Consider the following 23,302-nt stretch of genomic DNA (forward strand, 5'->3'; position numbering starts at 1 on the left):
GGTTGACTTCCTCCACAAGTTAGCCATAACCATCAAGGGCAGGTACAACAGAGCCAGTCCCACTTAATGGCTAATCAGATAACATTTTTCATGGAAAACCAGTAATTAAACATCTACTGGCAGAGTTCAAATCATTAGAGGACATAACTCGAAAACATTTCATACTTTTACATCATACTGAAATTCATAGTTTACATAACATTTCATAATAAAAGCATTTCCATTATTTTCTTTAAACATCATGTTTGTGGAATTAGTAATAACATCAATATGCTTGAATCATATACATAAGGTTTCAAGAACTCACGAACATATCTTTGTCTGAAACGTGATTATATGTCATATCTCTAATCAAAACATTTTAATGCATAATATATTTTAAAATTACCTTATAACTTACCAAATGCTCATATAACTTATCCCTTACCTGAAAGCAGAGGAACCGAAAGCCTACAGTCGAAGGAACTTAGACTTGGGAACTGGTAACACTTAAACCAAATATCAAAGTTTATTACTATCAATTACTCCTTATCATAAACTTAAACATTTATCTCAAATCTCTTATAATCAAGGGAATCATAATCCCACCTCAACGAGGTTCCCACAAACATATTATGCACACATCAACAAATGATGTACCAAACTAAAAAAAGTCATCATTCTCATATTTATATCATATCTCCAAAGGTGCCAACTTCATTTCAAAATGTGCTTGAGATTAAGGCGATAATGCATGCATAAACATAAACTCTTTTAAGCATGGTCATATAACCATATACACTCATATGGCAACATGAAAAAGCAGTAGAATGGTTTAGAACCCCTCCTTTGAATACTAAAACTTGAACCAAGGTATAAAAAATTTATTTTTGATCCAGACATACCAAAGGATGAGCATAATAAATTATAGCTCAAATCATTCACCCTAACTTTAAAATTAAATCCTCAAAGTTAGGCATGTCCCTTACTGTTCATTGTTTTATTTCAGCAGCATATACTTCACTTATAAAATACAAATGGGCTATTAATTCACATAACAAATTCATGCAATTTTACATAAAAAAAATCCTCTGGATGTCTAGTAAATACCATATCAATTTCGGAGTCAAATCATAAAACCATAATTTACTAAAAATCATACAATACAGCATACTCAAATTTGTCCTGACAGAATTTCATGCAACTTAGAAATTAAACCATTATTTTTATATTGATCCAAATGCTATGAGACCACTTCCATTACAACCATATGTGTCTTAGATTTCATAGGAAATAACCTTAGTATCCAAATTCACTATGTACCATTTAATACATAATTTATCATGCGTAAACACAGAATCTGTCACAGTAACAGCTTTGCAACGTTTTCTTGTAAATTCACAAATAAATATCAAACAATGGTATTTTCATACAAAATTTAATAAAAACCTACTAGACATATCATATAATAATTTCCAATAAACCTTTTACCCATAGCTATCCTAGAAAAATACAGGATTTATGATGACCAAACAGGTTAACCAATGAGTGCAACTCTTAACAAGTTCATGAACTAACTCTCAACAAGCTTCAATTACTGAATCAACTACACATTCAGCACCTCAATTAGCAATTCCATAAAATTTATCTAGCTATTTTACTCATTTTAACACTTACCCAAAACAAATTTTATCTTAGTCTATCATCTAGGAGCACATGCAAGCATAACAATGATTCAATTCGAATTAATCAAAAATCTCTAGAATCCAACCCATATACAAAATCATATAACCATCACTTAGGTTTAAATGGATAAATAGATCAAAGAAATAGATTTTCCCTTACCCTAGACATGGATTCTTGGAGTGATAAGAGCTAAAATCACTCTAGCTTCAAGTTGGGAATAAGAGCTTGAGAAGATTTGAAAGAAACTCTTGTTGCTGCTGGACCCGTAGGTGTGAGAGGAAGAGGAGAGTTGAGAGCTTTTCTTTCTTTTGGTGTTGGACCCATGGGAATGAAAGGGACAGTGTTCTTGACTATTCTAGTTGCTTCAAAAGAGTAGAAAGAAGAAATGAGATAAGCCTTATCTTTCATTTAATGTGTGGACCCGTGGGTTTGACAAAAGGGACTTAAGAGAGCTTCTAGCTCTTTCCTTAAGAGAAAAGAGAGTAAAGTGAGGTGAGAAATTCTGATTTTTGTGTGGACTGGTGGAAAATGAGAGCAAGAGAGTTTCTTGGACGTTCTAATTGTCTTGAGAAAAGTCAAAGAAGAAACTAGGTGGAACTTGCTCATTGCATGGCTGGCCAAGTCTTGGTCTTTGGGGTTTAAGGGGATAACATGTGTCAACATGCATGATACTTTGGCTTAACATGTGTTGAATTTCCATTGGTTGCATGTGTGGGTGGAATTTCCACTATAACAATTCATGCATCACACCTAATTAAAACACCAACTATGTATGTAATAACTTAAACTACTTAATATAATTTTGTACATACTTAGTATATATATACATAATACAAATAGCCATTCAATTTTTTATACTCTTTACAATTCTTATTCAAAGGCATTATAAAATAATATGTTTATTAAATACTCTTCTATTAATTATAGAAAAAAAGTGGCTTAAAATAGTAATTAACCACTTAAACACATAGTTTAATTATAAAGTTGGGTCAGGGTGTTACAACGTCTTCTAGCAAGCGCGACCTGAAGAAATACTGCCATTTTCACAAGGATCACAGCCACTACACCGATGAGTGTCATGATTTGAAGGAGCAGATTAAGGAACTGATTCACCAAAAGTTCATCAAAAGAAATCATCAGTCTCGATCAAGAACAGAAATAAACCTCATGACAACAATAAAGACGATGGAAGAGATCATTTGAAGCAAGTTGTAGGGGAAATAAGGATGATAACAGGTGGTCCAGTATTAGGAGGATCATACAGGTCCCTAAGGAGGACTCATCAGAGGTAGATCAATAGTGGTCATGTCAAGCATCCCTCAGCAAATTACCGTCGCACAGAGAATGATGACATAAGTTTCTCTGAACACGATGCAAATGGAATCAAGCAACCCTATGACAACCCCCCTGTCATCGTGCTAGAAATCGAAGGCTTCAACACAAGAAGAGTATTAGTCGAAAACGGGTGCTTAACAGACATCATGCACATGATAGCCTACCAGCAGCTAAGGTTGGACCCCAAGTGGCTTCGACCTTTCAAGTCACCTCTAGTCAGTTTCAGTGGAAACCATATCTATCTAAAAGGTATCATCTCGTTAACAGTCACAGCAGGGACGCATCCAACTCAGGTAACAAAATAGGTGGATTTTTTTATCATTGATTGTCCATTGTCATATAATGTGATCCTTGGATGACCAACATTAAATTGACTTAAAGCTGCAACCTCGACCTACTGCCTCAAGGTGAAATTCCCAACCCCATATGGGATTGGAGAAATACGTGGAGATCAACTGCTAGCTCGGGAATGCTACCAGGAAATACTAGCTTCCAAGGAGAATCATGCCTAGATGGTTGAGGAGAAGCCTGAGAAGCCTGCCAAAGATCTGGAAGATGTGGAACTGGTAGAGGGAGATCCTACCAAAGTCACTAAAATCAGAGGAGGTCTTAATCCAACATTGAAGGACAAGATCATAGAGATCTTTAGGAAGAATCTAGATATCTTCGCTTGGACTCATAAGGATATCCCAGGCATAAACAACAAGGTGATAGAGCACCGATTAAATGTCGACCACACAAAGAAGCCTATCCAACAAAAGTGAAGGGTCTTCGCTCCTGAAAGGATTGAAGTTGTCATGGAAGAAGTAGAGAAGCTTTTAGCCGCCGATTTTATCAGAGAAGTCTTCTATCTTGAATGGCTCGCCAATGTCCTCATGGTGAAGAAGTCCAACGGAAAATGGCGGATGTGCATTGATTTTACAAACCTTAACCATGCTTGCCCAAAAGACAACTTCTCACTCCCTAGAATTGACCAACTCGTGGATTCTACAACTGGTCATGAGTTGCTGACCTTCATGGATGCCTTTTCAGGCTACAACCAAATTCGCATGAATAAGGAAGATCAGGAGAAAACAACCTTTGTCACTAGCCAAGGGTTGTATTATTACAAAGTCATGTTGTTCAACCTAAAAAATGTAAGGGCCACATACCAAAGGCTAGTGAATCACATGTTCAACAAGTAGATTAGATGAAATATGGAAGTATATGTGGACGACATGCTTGTAAAAAGTAAAAAGGAACAGTTACACTTGGATGACCTTAGAGAGACTTTCGACACTTTGTGGAAGTATCAAATGAGATTAAACCAAGCAAAGTGCGTATTTGGGGTCTCGTCAAGCAAATTTTTGGGATTCATGGTTTCCCAGCGGAGGATCGCAGCCAACCCAGAGAAAGTTAAAGCCATACTTGACATGACCTACCCAAGGAATGTGAAGGAAGTACAGAGGTTGACTGGACGAATAGCAGCCCTAAACAGATTCATCTCTAAGGCCACAAATAAGTGTCTTCCATTTTTTAAGACACTGAAGCAAGTTTTCCAATGGACAGAAGTGTGCGAAGTAGCTTTCCAGGCCCTTAAGGAATACCTGTCCAAACCTCCACTACTAAGTCCATCTGTCGAGGGAGAGGATCTGTTCCTTTACTTAGCTGTATCACAAACAATTATAAGCTCAGCACTGATCTGTGAAAAGCTCAAGGTCCAAAGGCCGGTTTATTACACAAGCCAGGCCTTCCAAGGCACAGAGGCGAGATACCCAAGGATAGAGAAATTGGCTTTTGCTTTGATCATCGCATCTAGAAAGCTTCGTCCATATTTCCAAGCACATACCATCCTTGTCATGACGGACCAAACTCTCCGAAAGGCCATGGGCAGGCCAGATGCCGCAGGGAGAATGGTTCAATGGGTTGTGGAGTTAAGTCAATTTGACATCGACTATAGATCACAAACGGCAATTAAAGCTCAAGCATTGGTTGACTTCGTCGCCGAGTTCACCATGACGAATCAAGATCTAGAAGCAGATTACTAGATGGTGTATACGAACGGATCTTCAGCCATAGGTGTTGGAGGTGTAGGAGTGATCCTCGTATCTCCTGAGAAAGATGTCCTCAAGTATGAAGTCTAGCTTCAGTTTCTAGCAACAAACAATGAAGCAGAGTACGAAGCGGTAGTTACAGGACTGAGGATTGCAGAAACCTTGGGAGTAAGAAACCAAAAGCTGAATTCATATTCAAAGCTAGTGGTGGGATAGATAACCAAGGAGTATGAAGCGAAGGAAGACAGGATGAAAAGGTACTTAAAACTAACCAATCAGCTAGTTTCTAACTTTGATGATGTCAAGATCACTCAAGTACCAAAGGAAGAGAATTCAGAAGCTAACGAAGTGGCTAGACTTGCATCGTCCGACAATGATGAAGGACGACCTGGAGTATACATGGAAGTGCAAAGCCTCCCTTACATAGAAGGGTTGGATGTTGTTTGTTTTTAAACCCCTGTAAAACTAGATTGTTTAACCTAATTAATTAACCGAGTGAATACTTAGGTTCATTATTCAGATCTAGGTTAAAATAATAACAATCATATCATGTAAAGCAGCGGAAATATAAAGAACACATGATATGATAACCCAAGAAAACCAAACCAGTAAAAAACCTTGGGAGGATTTAACCTAGCTATCCTCAAGGTAAAAAGCAAATCCACTATGAAAGAATTGAAGTTTGTACAACAGAACTTAGACCACTAACATTCTATTGCTACCTCGAGTAGAAAACTTACTACCATGACCCTATGATAGCTCCGAGTCCACAGACTACTTCTTTCTTTGGCTTTTGCAAAACACAAACACCCACGTTTGTGACTTTGAGATCCCACTCAAAGGTTTAGCAATACAAACTCTCCTGTTTGTGACTCCAAGACCACCCTTGAAGGTTTAGATCATCAGCACCTTTGATGACTAAAGAAGGCAGCAACTTTTACAACACCAGATCTTGAGATTTTTCAAGTAATAACACCGGCAGAAAATATGAGAGAGCTTTTTAGATATAAAACCCTAAATACAAAAGAGGCACACTCTTCTCTCTCTAAAAAACTTTATAAAAACATGCTTAGGGTTTCCTTTATATATTAGGAGAAGTAGATATGAAACCCTAATCCTTAATGGGCTTGAACTGCTGTTTGGACTTAATTAAAATTCTGCAGATACGACTTTCGATCGGTCGAGCCTGTCTCTCGATCGTTCAAACCAGACAGATTATGAAATCTTCTTTTTGCAGCTTGTATGTTCCTGAATCTTGTCTTGAATCACCTTGAGCATTGTCTAATAATACCTATAGACTTTAGGATCTATATCTAGATAAGTTTGTGTTCACGATTTGCCAATTGTTCTAAACTTTTAGAACCTAACAGTTGTAATTTACGTTCAATCCAAAGGAAGCTGGATGGATCCAATAGTCACTTATATCAAAGATGGCATGCTCCCTCCAAACCCTTCAGAGGCCAGAAAGATCAAAGTAAGGTCGTTCAAATTCACTATCCTGAATGACGAGCTCTATAAAAGGGGATTTTCTCAACCTTACTTGAACTGCCTCGACTCCAAAGATGCTACATACGTGCTAAGTGAGATCCACGAAGGAATCTGTGGAAATCACTCAGGTCCACGATCACTCATGGGGAAAGTGGTTTGAGCGGGATACTTTTGGCCAACCATGCAGAAGGATGCAACCCAAGTCGTCCAGAGGTGTGACAAGTGCCAGCGGTTTTGAAATGTGCCGCACGTTCCAGCGGAGCATATGATGAACATTTCATCACCATGGCCATTCTTAACATGGGGGATTCACATTTTAGGTCCCCTACCACCAAGTAAAAAGTAAGCCAAATTTCTAGTTGTCTCTATTAATTATTTCACAAAGTGGGTGGAAGCAAAACTTTGGCAGTAATCATAGAAGCCAAAATACAACACTTTGTTTGGAGAAATATTGTATGTCGGTTCAGGATCCCAAGGGTGATTATTTCTAACAACGGGTGACAATTTAACAGCAACATGTTCAGGGATTTCTGTAAGGAGCTACGGATTAGGAATCACTATTCTTCCCCTGGACACCCACAAGCCAATGGCCTGACCGAAGTTACAAATCTAACTTTGCTCAAGTTAATCAAAGCTCGACTCAAGGGGGCAAAGGGAGTATGGCCTGAAGAGCTTCCTAGAGTTTTATGGGCCTATATGACGACTATGAGAACACCAACAGGCAAGACGCCCTTCAAATTAGCATTTGGAACTAAAGTAGTAATTCCTGTGGAGGTTGGAATGTCAAGCCTTAAACGCACATGTTACGATGAACACAATAATGACAAGGGACTCAAACTCACTCTGGATTGTTTGCCCGAGGTTAGAAAGTATGCAGCTCAAAGAATGGCTTTATACCATGAAAGGATGACAAGGTACCATAATCAAAGGGTGAAGATGAAATGTTTCAATCCTGGAGATATGGTCCTACGGAAGGTATCACAAACCACCAAGGATCCAACCCAAGGAAAGTTAGGCCCTAATTGGGAAGGCCCATACAAGGTCATCCGTTACTCAAGAAGAGGGAGCTATTACTTAGAAGATGTGAATGGAAAACCCTTGCCTCGTCCTTGGAATGTAGAGCACCTCAAGAAGTACTATGAGTGAAAAAGCTGACACCCAGCATCAATAAGTTCCAGTGTCTGGAGCACCTCATCTTATTCAACAGCAGATAAGTGAGACTTTATTGTTTTCATGCATATGTTTTACTTTCAACACTTTCCATTTTTTGTCAAGTATTATCCTTGTAATACCTTTTATAAGCAAGGATGAATAAAGCAAATAAGGCACCTCTGAAGTCATTTCTTTTCAAATGACCAGATCTCAAACATAGTGATAAAAACTCCATGTTTAAATCACGATGATAAAAACTTCGTCAACACAATGATGAGTTAAATCATAATCTCGATGATAAAAACTCCATGTTTAAATCACGATGATAAAAACTCTGTCAACACAATGACGAGTTTAAATCATAATCTTGGTGATAAAAACTTCATGTTTAAATCACAATGATAAAGACTCTGTCAACACAATGACGAGTTTAAATCATAATCTCAATGACAAGAACTCCGTCAATGAAATGACAAGTTTAAATCATGACGTCTATGGTAAAGGCTCCAATGACGAGTTTGACTCATAACGAAATTAAATCACAACAACGAGGTTAAGTCATAACTTCTAAGATAAAAACTTTGTCTATGAAAAGACGAGTTTAAATCATAGCACTTGCAAAATTACAAATTCAAGTTGCAATGTTAGTCACAAAAGAATTCGTCTGTGAGATTACAAGTTTGAATTATTCTCTCTAACAGTGACGAACTTCCCAAACATGACGAAGACCATGAGTTGGCCAAGAGCATCAAACTTCCTATAAAGAATCTTAACATGATTCAACAAAATAAGAAGATGCATTCAAGAAGAACTTTCAAATAAGACAAGCAAAAGCCTTAAAACCAAGAGGCAATAAGTGTTTTAAACAATTTCAAAAAGGCAAAAAGATGTTCAGAAATAAAAATTAAAGCCCCAAAACAAGAGGGCAACCATTGTTTTCCAAAAAAAAAATAAAAGAAAAAGATATGTATGTTCTAAGAAGGGGATACAGTAGATTCGTTAGTATCCTTTCATCCAATAGTGTCCTTCCCAACAAAATCCTTTTCTACAATGGCATCAACTTCAGTTTCTTCTTGTTCCTTGGCCTCATCAGCAAGAATTTCGATGTCAATCTTTTCAAAGTCTAAGTTAGAGAAGTCCACGACCAAGCTGTGATGCTTCATCATCCATCTTCGCAGAAGCTCAAAACCTTTAAAGTATTGAATAAACTAAAGGTCCAAAAACTGCTCTGACTGCAAGAACTTTTGGACGACCTTATCTTTCTTCGCGTCAGTTCTCGGGAGGGCAGCTTGGATCTCTTCATCCTTATGAACAACAAGCGCTTTCTCCACTTGCAAGGCTTCAGTGAGTTCTCTTATTTTCTCATTCGCCTTATTCATCTCATCCATGGCAACAATCAGGTCCTTCCTTAACTTCGAACTTTCAGCCTTGACGGATTCCAAATTTCAGTTGGCCACCACGGCCTTCTCCTCAGTGCTCAAATAATTTGTTTTTATATGCAAGGACTCTTCAAGGACCTGGTGGGATAAAAAAGAAAGAGGAGATTAAAAGCATAGACATCTATGAATAAGTACAAAAGGATGCTAAAGAAGAAAAAAGGGCATACCTGCACCAATTTGTGAATATGGTGACTGACCAACTTCTGAGAAGGAATAGATGACAAGCCCTTGAGTTTGTCATCTGTGATCACGATGTGAGCACGACCCATAGCAGTTGCAGGGTCATCCCAGACACTCCTTCCAGCCTTGCATTTTCCTTTTGAACGAGTAGTTAGGGGAGTATAGGCTGCCACTTCTAAGGACGGAGTTGGAGAAGATGGAGCAACTTGGACGAATGGAAGAGCAACAGCTTCACCCTTCTCTTAACTCAATTTCCGCTTCTTCGAGTCGGCAGCAAGATTAGACAAGGGCTTGTTCTTTAATCCCCTAATGTGAGCATATTTTTCCTTGCTATACCTAGTGGTCATTTCTGCTAAACCAAAAGTTAAGTAAGTAATCAGACATAGTAGAGACGAAGCTAACGAAGAAAAAGGTATTCTGAGAGTTAAAAAAACAGACGATCTTACTTTTCTCTTCTCAATGAATTTTCTCCAACACGTACTTTGAGGGTTCGGGTCCCAAACAGCAGTCAGACAAGTGACGAGGATCAACCAGGTCATCGAAATCCTCAATTTCACGAGCAAAAGCAAAGGCTGCACAAATCCGACTGTGGTGTTAATCTTCCTACTCAGGATAATCAAGAGCTACAAAAATTGAAAGATAGACATTGTTAGGCAAGCAGCAGTAGTATAAAAGGAAATAAAGAAAAACGATAAAAGTACGCACCAAGCGTACGGACTTCCCATTTTCACAGTAATTTTGGGACTTCCCCCCAGAAGTCGTCAGATATAGTTTCCCAACCCGCTCCGAAAATGAAAAAATATCGTGATTTCCAATCACGAAAAGAAGAGGGAAAGCCTTTGACAAGCCTAGATTTCCCATCTCAGGGTAAAAGCTCAAAATACCCATAATGGGTAGAGGGTTTCAGACGGTACAAATGCAAAAACTCATTTAACGTTATCATATCTCCATCGCAAGTGGACACCCAGATGGACATACAACTTATAATCATCCTCCAGGCATTTGGGACGAGTTGACCAAGGGAAATTTGGAAATTATGCAAAAGTTGCATGATAAATGGATGGACGGGGAAATGAAAGCCACACAGAAAATCAGCCTCGTAGAAGTACACTTCTCCATGGGCAAAGCTACAAGCTTTTTCGCTTAGATGAGGTAATCTAATGGAGGTACCTTTGGGAAACTGAAAATTTTTTCTAAAACCATTCAAATGCTTCTCTTTCAAAGAGCAAATTTCAGAAAGGGCATGCAAAGGGAGCGAGGATGAAGACAAAGGTAGTTTTGATGCAGTAGTGTTAACCACATTACACAAAGACTCAACATTTGAGGACAACTATGTCTCTAACTCACTTGACCTAACGTCATCTTCCCTATACTCAACAGTGACCATCTCCAAATGGTGTTGTATCAAGGAACAGCAAATCAAAGGGTAGAGAGAGAACAAAACAAGCTTAAGTGCAGTAGAACGCGACACAAACAAGCAAACCTAAGGACGCCGACCAATTGAGTACTCAAGGAAAACCCCTAATCTAGCAAAGAAAAAGGAAACCGAAGGGCACTCTTGGCTAAAGATTTCAAAACCAACCATCAAAACATAAAGAAAAAAGACCTTACCAGGAAGATTTGAGGTATAGAAGTTTCTCAGTGCTCTGAAGTTTAGATCAAATAAGGCGAAGGAAGAGGAACGGTTTTCCTAAAGAAGGAAAAACTAGAATTAAAGCTTGCCAAAATCAAGACGATTTCTCACACGCCACGAATAGGGAATAGACATGTGGTTCTTTCCTGGGAAGTAGTCGTTTCACATTTAAGACAAAAGTGAAATTTCGGGAAACGGGAAGATACGAATCGTCACGTCTGGTCACATTCTATGATCGTCCAAAGTCTTGATGACAAAGGAATGAGGGGCAACTGACAAGTATCGGTTAGAGGTCGTCTAGTGTAAGGACGACCACAACCGTATCTAAGTCAGGGACGAGAGAAATGGTGAAAGGCCGTTTGTATGAACAAGATGAGCCTATTTGTATTAAAACCATAAGTTAATTCCATTAGGCCAGCTGACAACAAATAAATGTGCCAGAACAGTTACAAAAGCAATAATGAGCCAACAGCCATCCGTTACTCATTAAACAGAAATGTCATTGCCATTAAATGCTGCTTTTCATTCAGGAGAAAAACACCTAGAGGAGCATTAACAAGCATAAATGACTCACCAAAAAGCAAACTATAAAAGGAAAAGGAACCAAGGTAAGTGCTCTTCATGAGAAACTCAATAGACTAAAATTATACTATCCATTCAGAGCCATAATCTGACTTAGGCATTAGAGTGTCTTCAACTGGCATCATGCCGATGAACCTTCTTTGTATTTCTTGTCTTTTCAACAGGCACTAGGAATGGCAATGGGTCAGGTTCGGGCGGATTTCTTCATGCCCGAACCCAACCGGCGGGTCTGTCCCGAAAACCCGAACCCGCCCCATTTAATAAACGGGTTTTTTTTCTACACCCCAAACCCACCCCGTCGGGCACCGGGGGACTCGCCCAGCCCATGCCACTTCAGGGCCCAATCCATGGCCCAATCAAAAAATAAAAATAAAACAAAATAATTGTCTGAAGCCCTAAACCTCCACAAACCTAGATCAAAAATCCCAAAAAAAAAAACCCAAGTTCATCAATCTAGATCAGAAACCAAAAAAAAAAAAAAAAAAAAAACCCCAAGACGCTAAGATCATAGTCATTAACCTAGATCAGACTTGAGTTTGAAGCTGCTATGGCTAGGGCTGTCCAACGGGTTCAGGACCCGTTCAAACCGCCCGAATCCGACCGACCCGAAGCCCAACGGGTCGGCCTGAAGCCCTTGGCAGGTCGGGTTCGGTTTCTTCTCTCAGGAAACCCGAATATTCGGTTCGGGTTGCGGGTTAAGGGTTTAAAAACCCGTACAAACCGACCCGACCGAAGTTTTAAAAGAAAAAAAAAAAAAACTCTGAACCAGGGGCAGATCACGTGAACTGAAGACTGAAGAGGAGTGGACTGATAATTGACAAGACTGAGCACTGTTGTTTCTGCCTCATTGAGAACCACACGGCTCCTGTGCACCACAAATTTCTTTCCACTCAAAAAGTAAACATCAAATCACCAGACACCAGCTGCCCAAAGTCTTCAGAACGGCTAATTGCTAAAAAATTCAAACTAAACTCTAAGTCTCAAAAGCCTAAAATTGGAACTAAAACTCTAAAAATCTAACATTTCCCTTCATTCTTCAGTCCAGCCTTCTCTCTCTCTCTCTCTCTCTCTCTCTCTGTAAGTCTCAAAAGCCTAAAACTAAAAGCCTAAAATTGGAACTAAAAATCTAAAAGCCTAAACTTTCCAAAAGCCTAAACTTTCCCTTCATTCTTCACTTCAGTCCGGCCTTCTCTCTCTCACTCTCCAAGTCTCTTCACTCTTCTCTAGTCTTCGGCCTCACTAACTCTCTTCCATCTTCACTTTCCTCTAATTCTCTTCAGGCTTCACTCTCTCTCTCTCTCTCTCTCTATCTCTCTCTACCAGCCGGTCCAGCCCCAAATGGCTAGTCGGCTACCCTTCAAATCAAACTCAGATTTGATCTTTCCCATGCCTCTGTTCATGAATCATAGTTTAGGGTTTCAAGACTCAACTTGGCTACACTTCTCAAAATCAAAATCAAAATCAGATTTTCCCTCATATCTCTCTCTTATAAATTGGACTTTTACTGAGTGTTCTACGTTCTCTCTGCTCTCTAGTCTCTCTAGTCTCTAGTGATTTCAAAATCTCTTATTTTTATTTTGAAACAAACAAATCCCTTTACTCCTTAACACTCAGCCTCTCAGACTCGGCTTCCTAGTCTCAGATCAGGTAAAGTTTCTTCCTTCCTATTTCATCCCTCTTTTTCTGTATTTTGTGTTTGTGATTCGGCAAATAAAGAGGAAAGCTTGATGATTTTCAGTCCTTTATATGGTATAATCCGTTCTTCATTGATGCTAGAAATTGCTAAGCTTTATTTTATTTTATTTGTTAATGTTGTGATCTGCTACTTAATTGCATTGAAACTCTTGTTTGCAATTAGATTGTTAAATGCATTATAAGGAATCTATTTTTCATTTCACCTTGTACAAATATGTGTTCTTTAATGTTGTGATCTGCTACTGAGTGTTATTTTCATTCGGCAAATTTGTGTTATTTCCTCTTTTTTTGCCCAATCTGGGTTTATCATTTTGTTAGTGCTCTGTGTGTGATTTGTTAGTGCTCCCTGGTTTTATCATTTTCTTGCATTGACTCATTATGGTAGTGCTCTGAGTGTGATTTGTATCTGCCCTATTTTATTCCTTGTTTTGTTTGTTTTTTTTTTAATGATCAATATACTTGTATCTTCACTATAAAAAAAGAATATGAACCCCTATTTTAACAAGATGAAATCCAAACACATTTTTATTTTCTTATCTGCCTGTTTTATTCTTTGTTTTGTTTCGTTTTCTATGATCAATGTACTTGCATCTTCACTGTATAAAAAAGAAAAAGCTGAGCCTCTATTAAAAAAGATGAAATCCACATTCTTATTTTCTTATGTGATTGTATTTTATTACTCGTTTGATTCATTTTGCTTTCTTAACTTAAAATTTTGAAATGTTAATTTTATACAGGAGTTGAAATCCTAGGCTTTTTGCTTCCTTTTCAAGGTTAAATTCCTGATAGCTGAGAGTTCTTTGAGGTATCCTTTCTTTCTCTTTTAACTTCTTGTTATTGTTTGTGTGTTACTTTTATGGTTGTTTGCTAATCTATAAATTTGATGTTTATAGGTTATGGAACCCTCAAGTGATGCATCCCCTTCCCAAGCAACACCTACTGCCACAACTGAACCTGTTGCCCAAGCTGCCCAAGCTGTACCTACTGCCCATGCTGAGGTTCCCCCACTTCCACCTAAAGGTAAAGGCAATGTCTGTACTAATAGGAAAAAGTCTATTGCCTGGAACCATTTTGAAAAAGTAGATATTGGTGATGGTCATTTTAAGGCTGCTTGTAATTACTGTCAAAAAACTTATCTAGCTGATAGTAAGGGGCATGGTACTGCTAACTTGTTGAATCATACACCAATCTGTGTTAAAAACCCTAATAGAAAGATACTTAGTGGGCAACAAACCTTAATGTTTGAACCTAAAATGGATGGGGAGGAAGGGTTTCAGCTTGTACCGACAGCCTTTACTGTTGAGGCTTCTAGAAAGGCACTTGCTGAAATGGTTATAATAGATGAGTTGCCTTTTAGGTTTGTTGAAGGGTATGGGTTTCAAAGATATGCAACAACCTTACAACCTAAGTTGCGAATTAGGGATATCCCATCTCGTCAAACTATAGCTAGGGATGTGATTAGCATTTATGGTGTTGAGAGAGAGAAACTAAGGGGGGCTTTGAAGGGTCGTAGGGTGTGTCTTACTACGGACACATGGACGAGTATTCAAAATCTGTGTTATATGTCCCTTACAGGTTATTTTATTGATGATGATTGGAAGTTACATAAGAGAATTTTGAATTTTTGTCAAGTTGAAGACCATAAGGGAGAGACCATAGGTAGAAAGATTGAGTTGTGTTTGCGTGAGTGGGGTATTAATGGCATATTCACTTTAACAGTGGACAATGCTAGCTCAAATGGTGCCACTATTAAGTTTTTGGAGAATGTAACTAAAGATTGGGAGGGAACTGTTTTAGAACATGAGTTCTTACACATGAGGTATTGTGCACATATCCTAAATTTGATTGTGGGGGATGGTATGAGAGAAATTGATGCATCCATTGCAAAGGTGCGTGAAGCTGTGAGGTATGTGAAGTCCTCACCAAATAGGAATCAAACTTTTGTGGGTTTTGTGGAGAGATTAGGTATTGAGTCTAAGTCTCTTCTTTGTCTAGATATACCAACTAGGTGGAACTCTACCTACCTCATGTTAGAAACCGCACAAAAATTTGAAAAAGTGTTCATACGTATGGACTTTGAGGATGATAGTTATTCTTCATACTTTATGAACAAGGAGAATAGTGGTGGTATGGGATCTCCTAGTAGTATTGATTTTCAAAATTGTAGGATATTTGTGGGGTTTTTGAAGCTTTTTTACAATGCCACAAAAAAGTTTTCAGGTTCTTTGTATGTTACTGCCAACACCTTTTTTGATGAGATGTTTGTCATTCAAGAGAATATTTCCAATTTAAATAAATCACAAAACCACCTCTTGAAAAACATGGCAACTAAAATGGAATCTAAGTTTGATAAGTATTGGGGGAAAGGGGATAAAATGAATCATCTCTTGTATGTGGCTGTGATTCTTGATCCAAGAAAGAAGTTGAGGTTTTTGAAGTTCTGTTTTTCTGAAATTTATGGAAATGAAGTGGCTGATGTGATGGCTGAATTGGTGAGGGGTGCCTTGGTCAAGTTGTATGATTTTTATTCTCGTGTTGATTCATCAAATGTACAAGTAGCAAGTGAGAGGGAGAGGACACACATAGAAGGTGAGTCAATAGGTTGTAGTGATCCATATGTGATGGTTAATTCTAGGTTTGAACGGTTTTTGGAGGCTGAGCAGTCCATAGGGTGTAGCAATGAGATTGACAAATATTTGGCTGAAAATTGTGAAAGTAGAAGAGGGGATGTGAAATTTGAGATATTAGGGTGGTGGAAGGCCAATTCAGATAGATATCAAGTGCTGTCCAAATTGGCTAGGGATGTGCTGGCTGTACCTGTTTCTACTGTTGCATCTGAGTCAGCGTTTAGTACCGGAGGACGCATACTTGATCCATTTCGGAGTTCACTCTCCCCACTTATGGTTCAAAATCTGGTTTGTGCACAAGACTAGCTTCAAGCCTTGGTTCCAATTTCTTTTCGCAAATCAAAAGATGAGGTAGAGGTCTTGGAAGATGAATTTCATGATTTAGGTAATATGTTAACTTCCAAACTTTGTCTATTAAGTGCTATTAAATATGTCTTATGCAAATGAAATTTAATCTAATAGTCTTCATTTCTTTCTCTTTTCTAGTTATACGTCAAGCAGCAAGAGGTGGTGGAAGTTCAAGCTCAAGCAAAGGTATCTCAATTAACATTGATGACTAATCAAAAACTGGGTAAGTTTCTGCCCTTATGTTATTTCTATTGAGTTTGGTTCTGCTTTCTCTATTGTTTTTTGTTATAACTATTCTGTATTTGTTGGTCTTGTCCTTATATTTTTTATTGATAAATATCTTTTTGCCCATTTTCTTGTAGGAGGAAGGACACACATTTTGTATAGGAGGCAGATTTTTGGATGCAATTTGGAAGTTTTTTTGGACAGTGCTTTTCTAACTGATAATTGATAAATTAACTCTTGCTTATAGGAAAGAAAACTTATTAAGTTTAATAGGCTTTCTTTTCTATAAGTCATGGACTAAACTCTATATAGTAGTTGCTCTTTAAATGTTTTAGAAAAGCTATTTTTTGGAAGTTTGTAACTAATTATAACTAGCTACTGCTTTACACACTTTCTGCCTTCTTTAACTCTATGGAAATATTGCAAGAGATGCTCTTATTATCTTTTGTTACCACACTTGTGATGTGGTTGTGATTGAATTATTTATTAAAATTTGTTTGCTGGTTTGTTGCCATACTTGTGGTGTGGCTGTGATTGAATTATTTGTCAGAATTTGTTTGTTGGCTTGTGTTAGTTGTGTTACATAACTTACATGTATGAGTGGTTGGCACAACTTGGTAGGTTTAATAGGCTGCCCAGGTTTACATGCAAGTTATGTATTGTGAAGTTTTAACAGGGGGTTTACATGTTGAAAAATTTTCAATGTGTTATGTATAGTGTTATAGGCATTTTGAAAAATTTTGTATAGTGTTATGTATAGTGTTATGTATAGTGTTATGTATAGGGGGTTTACATGCAAGTTATGTATAGTGTTATAGGCATTTTGAAAAAATTTCTTTGTATTGTGAAGTTTTAACAGGGGGTTTACATGTTAATGCCTATAAAATTTTGGGCCTCCTCTTGTGCTTTTGCTGCCCAGGTCCTATAGTGTTATAGTCATTTTGAAAAATTTTCTTTGTATTGTGAAGTTTTAACAGGGTGTTTACATGTTAATGCCTATAAAATTTTGGGCCTCCTCTTATGCTTTTGCTGCCCAGGTCCTATAATGTTATAGGCATTTTGAAAAATTTTCTTTGTATTGTGAAGTTTTAACAGGTGGTTAGAAAGTAATATCATGTGTTTTTTATGTGCTTGCAAATTGCAATTACTCAGGTTGTGTTGTTATATATTTACTGTATTTTTTTGTCATTAGATGTGAGCTAGAAAATTAAATTTGGACTGAAGGGCTGGAGGCCCAAAGGTTTCAAAGTTGTGTAATGGGCCAATTTGAAATAAAGGAGGTGAAAAAAGGCCCATTTGATATATATATATATATATGATTTAATGATATAAATCTTTGTTAAAAGTAGTAAGCCCATTAATTTTGGGCCCAAAAGGCCTGTCAAAAGTTGAATTAAAAAAAAAATTATGCAAATTCACAATTTTAGCCCAATTTCGGCCCAAACCCGCCTAACCGACCAAACCGACCCGTTTAACTGTTGACCCGAACCGTCGGGTCTGACCCATTATTGGGTCGGTTTCGGGTCAAATTTTTTATAACCCGATCCAGTCGGGTCGAGTTCGAGTCAGGCCCAAACCCGAGCCGACCTGACCCGTGGACAGCCCTAGGCTGGACACATAAATAGTACACTTCCAATGATAGGCTCCTACTCAAACCTTTTTACATGAATTTCGTGACTATGATCTTTGTTGTCTGCAATGTGAGACAAATCTAAACCCTGTCTAAACAAAACCATATGTTTAATTCAGAGAAGGGAAAGAATACAATGTACTGTAGGGACACATGCCGAAGATGTTGGAGAGGTAGTGATTTTTTGTCTATGATTCTCTGTTTTCTTAGCTCCAAAAAGTTCCTTTACTTTTTTTCCCATTTTATCAATGCCACGAGCAAGATTAGGTTGTTATCTGCTTTGGTTTTCATGTCTCCATCTTGTCATTAAAATGGCATCCTTATATGATTTATTTCATACTTGGAAGGTTTATTCATATATGAGAAACTTTTGCACTGATAGTTGTGCTGTTTAGTATTACTTTATTGAAGATTTTCCTTTTGGCATCAATAACCTCTAAAAGCATTATTATATTGCTGCAGATTCCGTTTTCTGTAGTCCTCGGTTGGATTATGGAGCAACCTATGGATTTAAACTTTCAGCTTTTCGAGACAGCAACACTTTTTATATTCGTCTTCATAGTAGCCTTAATGTTGCAGGTTTGTGTTTTTGTTACTAAGAAAAATAAATATCTGTAATTATTTCACATGTTTAAAAAAGAAGGAAGCATTTTAAATATATATGCCATGGTAGGCTCTAATTTAAGTAGGATGGCAGGAAACTGTTAAGTCCAGCTGCTTTCTAGGTTTTGTTCGTTTCACTGTGTTTGAAACAATTTTGTGCTAAAATTTTGCTCTTGATTATTCTGGATTTGATTTTTGCAAATATTACTATCTTTTGATAGTTTTATATACAAATTCTTGTATGTTGCTTTGTTTGCAGGAAGGAACTCATTATTTTAAGGGACTGATGCTTCTTCTTTGCTATCTGATAGTCGCAGCAAGTTTTATTGTACATGTTGATGTTTCTCCAGGAGTTCAGCTTAAATTTCACTTTGTCTAGCATGTGACTTGGATTCCTGATGTATCATAGATGCCAGATGCTTTATGACATTGTTGAAACCTTGTATTTTGATGGTTCCAATTGAAGACCCTGTTTTGAGTACAATAATATATAGGATAAATACCCACAATTGTAGTACTTAGCTATACTCTACATCAATATTAATCCCCCCTTATGTGATATAGCCTTATTTAATTACATGGCTATAACAGTGGGTGCTATATTCATATTTAAAATTTCATTACCATTCATGTTGTAAATAACTTGTTATATAATGTGTTTTGGCATTGAGCTAACAAGCATGGACAGACACAAATACTGATATGACACGATACGATATGGCGTTGAACTTGGGTTAGGAGTTCCACCAGTCTTAAATGTTTGGAGCATACATAAGGCCTAAAGACCCAATCGGCCAGTTACACAATTGGGCTTTAAGCTCAAATCCTTCTTAAATCATTTGGGCTTTAAATCCATTAATTTAACTATTTCAAATCAGGATAGATGGCTTGTAACCAAGTCGGGCTAAATGACCCACAACTATATCAAGTTAGATGAGACGTAAGTAACTAAACCAAAATGCACTATTTGGGCCAAGCACTGAGCATATGAGCCCAAACAATACAGCAAAGTTTTCTTCTTCATTTTTTTTTTTTTGGGATGGTGGGGGGCTGTTAAGAACCTAAAACAAAGGTAATTTTTGGAATCCCTTTGATCAGCTGGTTTTAAGAAACTCCCATTAAAAAAAAAAATAATAATAAAAAAAAACTTGTTTTAAGAAATAATGCACACCTAACTTCATATTCAACTAATATGTCAAGTGGTGTATAATCTAAACATAATAATTGTACTCTTTGGTTTAAAATTATCATTGAATATAAGCAATCATAATTTTTTCTTTTTGCTTGTCCTTTTATTAATACTAAATATATAAATGATTAAAATATACAATAATGGACTATGACTTTGCACCGTCCAGAGTCTCTAGACAGGTTTTAACTTAAAAATGGCTTCTGTTTGTTTGTAACTATCATTGACCAAGCAATCATAATAAATATGGTTCATAAAAGCTTCATTCAATTTTTTTTAATAAAATGGTAAATTGCAAACACACTCCTAACCCTAAGTAAGTATACATTTTAATGAGTTTTAGTTAATTCAACTGATAAAATCTCTGATAGTTGAATAAGAGATTTGGAGTGCAAGTCTGATTTATATCAAAAATCGATTGGTGTCTTAATCTGATGATAAACCATTATTATCATGAGTAAACTTTATAGGTTGAAAATTATCTATAAAAAAAATTATACATTTTAAAGTTATTAATTTTAGATTTTACATAATTAAATTTGATATGTTCGTGCTAAGTGATACATTAGCTAGTAACGTGTCCAATAAAATTTAATAATATTTAAAGTTTATGAAAAATATTATGCTCTAAAATTTTAAAAATTACATAAACAGAAAAAAGATTTAAAAAAAAAAACACATAATAAACAATTATATTCTATCAAAAAAAAAAAAAAAACATATAAACAATTACAAATCCAGAAAAGCTTCGAAACACTGAAAAACTTTGTACTTTCTCTCACACTTGCACTTCTACCCCTCTCAAAATCGAGTCAAACCCGAATGGAAGTGGGTTTTTCTTTTCGAAGATCCGAGTGATTTCTTCAACTGGGTGTTCTGGTGTGTGGTCTCAGATCGGAGATGGGTTTGGTTTGGTGGTGTTGTAGTAATGCAGATGAAGCTTGGATTGTGTTGTTTTGATCTGGGTTGGGTTGGGTGGGTTTGATTTACTTTATGGAGTCATGGGAAACAAAACCCAGATAAAGAGAGACCCAAAGAACGATTTGGGTCAACCAACGATTCATCTCATTCTTTGCAACCCTCTCCTTTTTTGGGTTTGTTGATGAAGCTGGAGAATTTGGTTGTTGAGGATGCTAATGAATTTTCTGGGTTTCTGCTTGATTCTCGTGTTTGTTTCCTAAGAAAAGCAAATGGATTTGTGGATCCGAGAACCAAGTTTCATTTTTCTAGGTTGTTCATTGTTTGTGTTTAATTTGTCTGGGTTATTCATCGGCTATATGTTAGATTTCCTTTAAGTTGTTTATCGGCTGTGTGATTGCTTCTTCAAATTTTTTGTTCTATTTGTCTATTTAGATTTTAAAGTTTACCAAAATTGGGAGTAACCTTAATTAATATTATTACATATTTCGGTTAAAATAAATGTCCACCTTTAATATATATGTCAAATTTTGTGTTAATTGAATATTATTAATATTATAATTTTAAATTAAAAAAATTTATTATTTAAACAATTTATTGATGACATATTTATTAATTTTTAATTTTTTTAAATTTTAATTTAAATATGAATTTATCAAAATTTACCAATAATAAAAATGATGTTAAGTAGTTTTAGATTACAACTAATTTTATATCTAAACTTTGTCAAACTATTATTCAATGTGCTTTTTTTTTTTTTCTTTCCTTGTTTGTGTAATTTTTAAAATTTTGGAGCACAAATTTTATTTTTCATAAATTTTAAATTTTGTTTAATTTATATGAAATAATAAAGATGACATTTCATTTTTTTCATTAGACCAATGAAATACACTGTACTAGCTTATCTAAATACTTTCCATTTAAAATTTAAAATTTGAAACTTCAAAAGGTAAGAGCTAAATATCCCAAAATTTCAAGGATGTATTTTACAATTTACATTTAATTTATATAATTCAAAAAATTAGTTATTACCTCTTTTTTTATTTCAAAAATACTCTTAATTTAATTAATTTATCTTTATTCTTAAAACATAAAAATAGGTAAAAATCGTAAATTGATAAAAAAAATTATTTGAAAAAAAAATGTCCATATTTATAAAACTACCCTATGTATACAACCAACTAAAGACCATACTTTACCATGTTTCAAATTAAAATTAAATAATGGATGAGGAATACAACTAGGCCCCATGTTCTAAAAAAAAAAATATATATATATATATATCCCAACTTCCTATAAAAAAATAAAATAAATAAATAAAACCTAAAAAAAAAAAAAAATATCACATTACACGCGTAAAACGCGTGTTATGAAACTAAATAAAATAAAATAAATGGTCTTGATTTTTGCATGTTTGTAGGCCCGTTATAAGTTTATTATAATGGGCTTATTCGGTTTCTGTCGAAGTCTATTGCATTATCACTAATACAATAACTGTTCTCCCCTTTCTCTATTTCTTTAACTCTTTTTCTTCTCTATAATTCTTCGTCACTTTACAGTATTGTTCCAAACTCTTCATCTCCCTTTCTCTTTTCTCTTTTTCTCCCCATCCAATTTTCTGTAAATTTCCTATTATTTCCTTTGCGCCTCTCTCTCATTCATATATTTCATGTTCTCCCTACAACAAAAAAGTGACTACTCTCTCTCTTTCTATTCGATTTTCTACTTTTATTTTGGTGGATTTATTATTGTTTTTGACAGCTTTGTGGTGAATTACTTATTCTTTCTAACATTTTTGCTTTGTGCGGATACATTTTAGTGTGTTTGTCCCCTCTTTTGAATTTGGTTTAATTTAGTTTGGATTAATAATAATAAATCTAGTTTGGGTTAGTATTTAGTTGATTTAAAAGTGAGAATTTGACTTTATATCATAACGCACTCCCTTGGCTATGTATTTAAATTCATTTGCCAATTAATCGAGTAATTAATTATTACAAATTCTATTTCTTATAGCTTTAATATCATTTTGATTTTGGTTTAGTTAAAAATGTTGTAGATACCTTTTCTTTGTTTTGGATATTAGGGAGAAAAAAGTTAGGATTTTGATGTAATTTGCTTTTTGTCCTTTTGTGGTTTTGATTGGTGTTTTTGTTGGGTTTTGGATTCTAAAATTGTTTGTTTCATTTGTAACCTTACTTTATAAATTTTTAGATAGGTAACAACTATTAGATTATTTTTCAAGATATTAGATTATAAAATTTGTTTTTGAGATTGTAAATTTCTTGTATGCTTTTATTCTTTTTAAAATTTCTGTTCGATAGCGCATTTGTAATTTTGTTTTAAGTTTTGGGAAGTTGATATTGCGTAGAAGTGAAACTTATGTGTTTATTTTAATCAAATTATCAATAGGTAGACTAGACTTCTTTGTGTCTATATTATTTTACTTTGGTTAGAAATGTTGGGATTTTTATAATTTTGTAATTATTAAAAAAGTATCAATTTATCGAGCTAAGTTCTTTCTTGATATAAGTGGTGAACTTAGAAAAATGCATTCCATACC

At 35.9% G+C, this 23,302-nt stretch overlaps 1 protein-coding gene and 1 long non-coding RNA gene across 3 annotated transcripts; both read left to right on the forward strand.

Annotated features, from left to right (window-relative positions):
• The first annotated feature begins 12,610 nt into the window (after window positions 1-12,610).
• LOC115952571 (zinc finger BED domain-containing protein RICESLEEPER 2-like) lies at window positions 12,611-16,881 on the forward strand. 2 transcript variants are annotated; one of them, XR_004083467.1, is made up of 5 exons: window positions 12,611-13,154; window positions 13,940-14,007; window positions 14,096-14,222; window positions 16,316-16,400; window positions 16,540-16,881. XR_004083467.1 is itself a non-coding variant. In XM_031069743.1 (3 exons), the coding sequence occupies exon 1, from the start codon at window positions 14,441-14,443 to the stop codon at window positions 16,133-16,135; it is 1,695 nt and encodes a 564-aa protein (XP_030925603.1). In that variant the 5' UTR covers window positions 14,322-14,440; the 3' UTR covers window positions 16,136-16,214; window positions 16,316-16,400; window positions 16,540-16,881. The 2 variants fall into 2 exon arrangements, 1 of the variants encoding a protein (XP_030925603.1); XM_031069743.1 differs by lacking the exons at window positions 12,611-13,154; window positions 13,940-14,007; window positions 14,096-14,222 and adding an exon at window positions 14,322-16,214.
• Window positions 16,882-18,440: 1,559 nt separating this feature from the next.
• LOC115952493 lies at window positions 18,441-19,109 on the forward strand. Its single transcript, XR_004083419.1, has 2 exons — window positions 18,441-18,611; window positions 18,895-19,109. It is a non-coding gene; the product is annotated as an uncharacterized LOC115952493 (long non-coding RNA).
• The last annotated feature ends 4,193 nt before the right edge of the window (window positions 19,110-23,302 follow it).

Source organism: Quercus lobata, chromosome 7 (assembly GCF_001633185.2).
Source record: "Quercus lobata isolate SW786 chromosome 7, ValleyOak3.0 Primary Assembly, whole genome shotgun sequence".
NCBI classification, from domain to species: Eukaryota; Viridiplantae; Streptophyta; class Magnoliopsida; order Fagales; family Fagaceae; genus Quercus; species Quercus lobata.

Bases quoted from the DNA above. Each gene is read 5' to 3' on its own strand.
- LOC115952571 (XM_031069743.1), top strand. From the start codon at position 14,441: ATGTTTGAACCTAAAATGGATGGGGAGGAAGGGTTTCAGCTTGTACCG.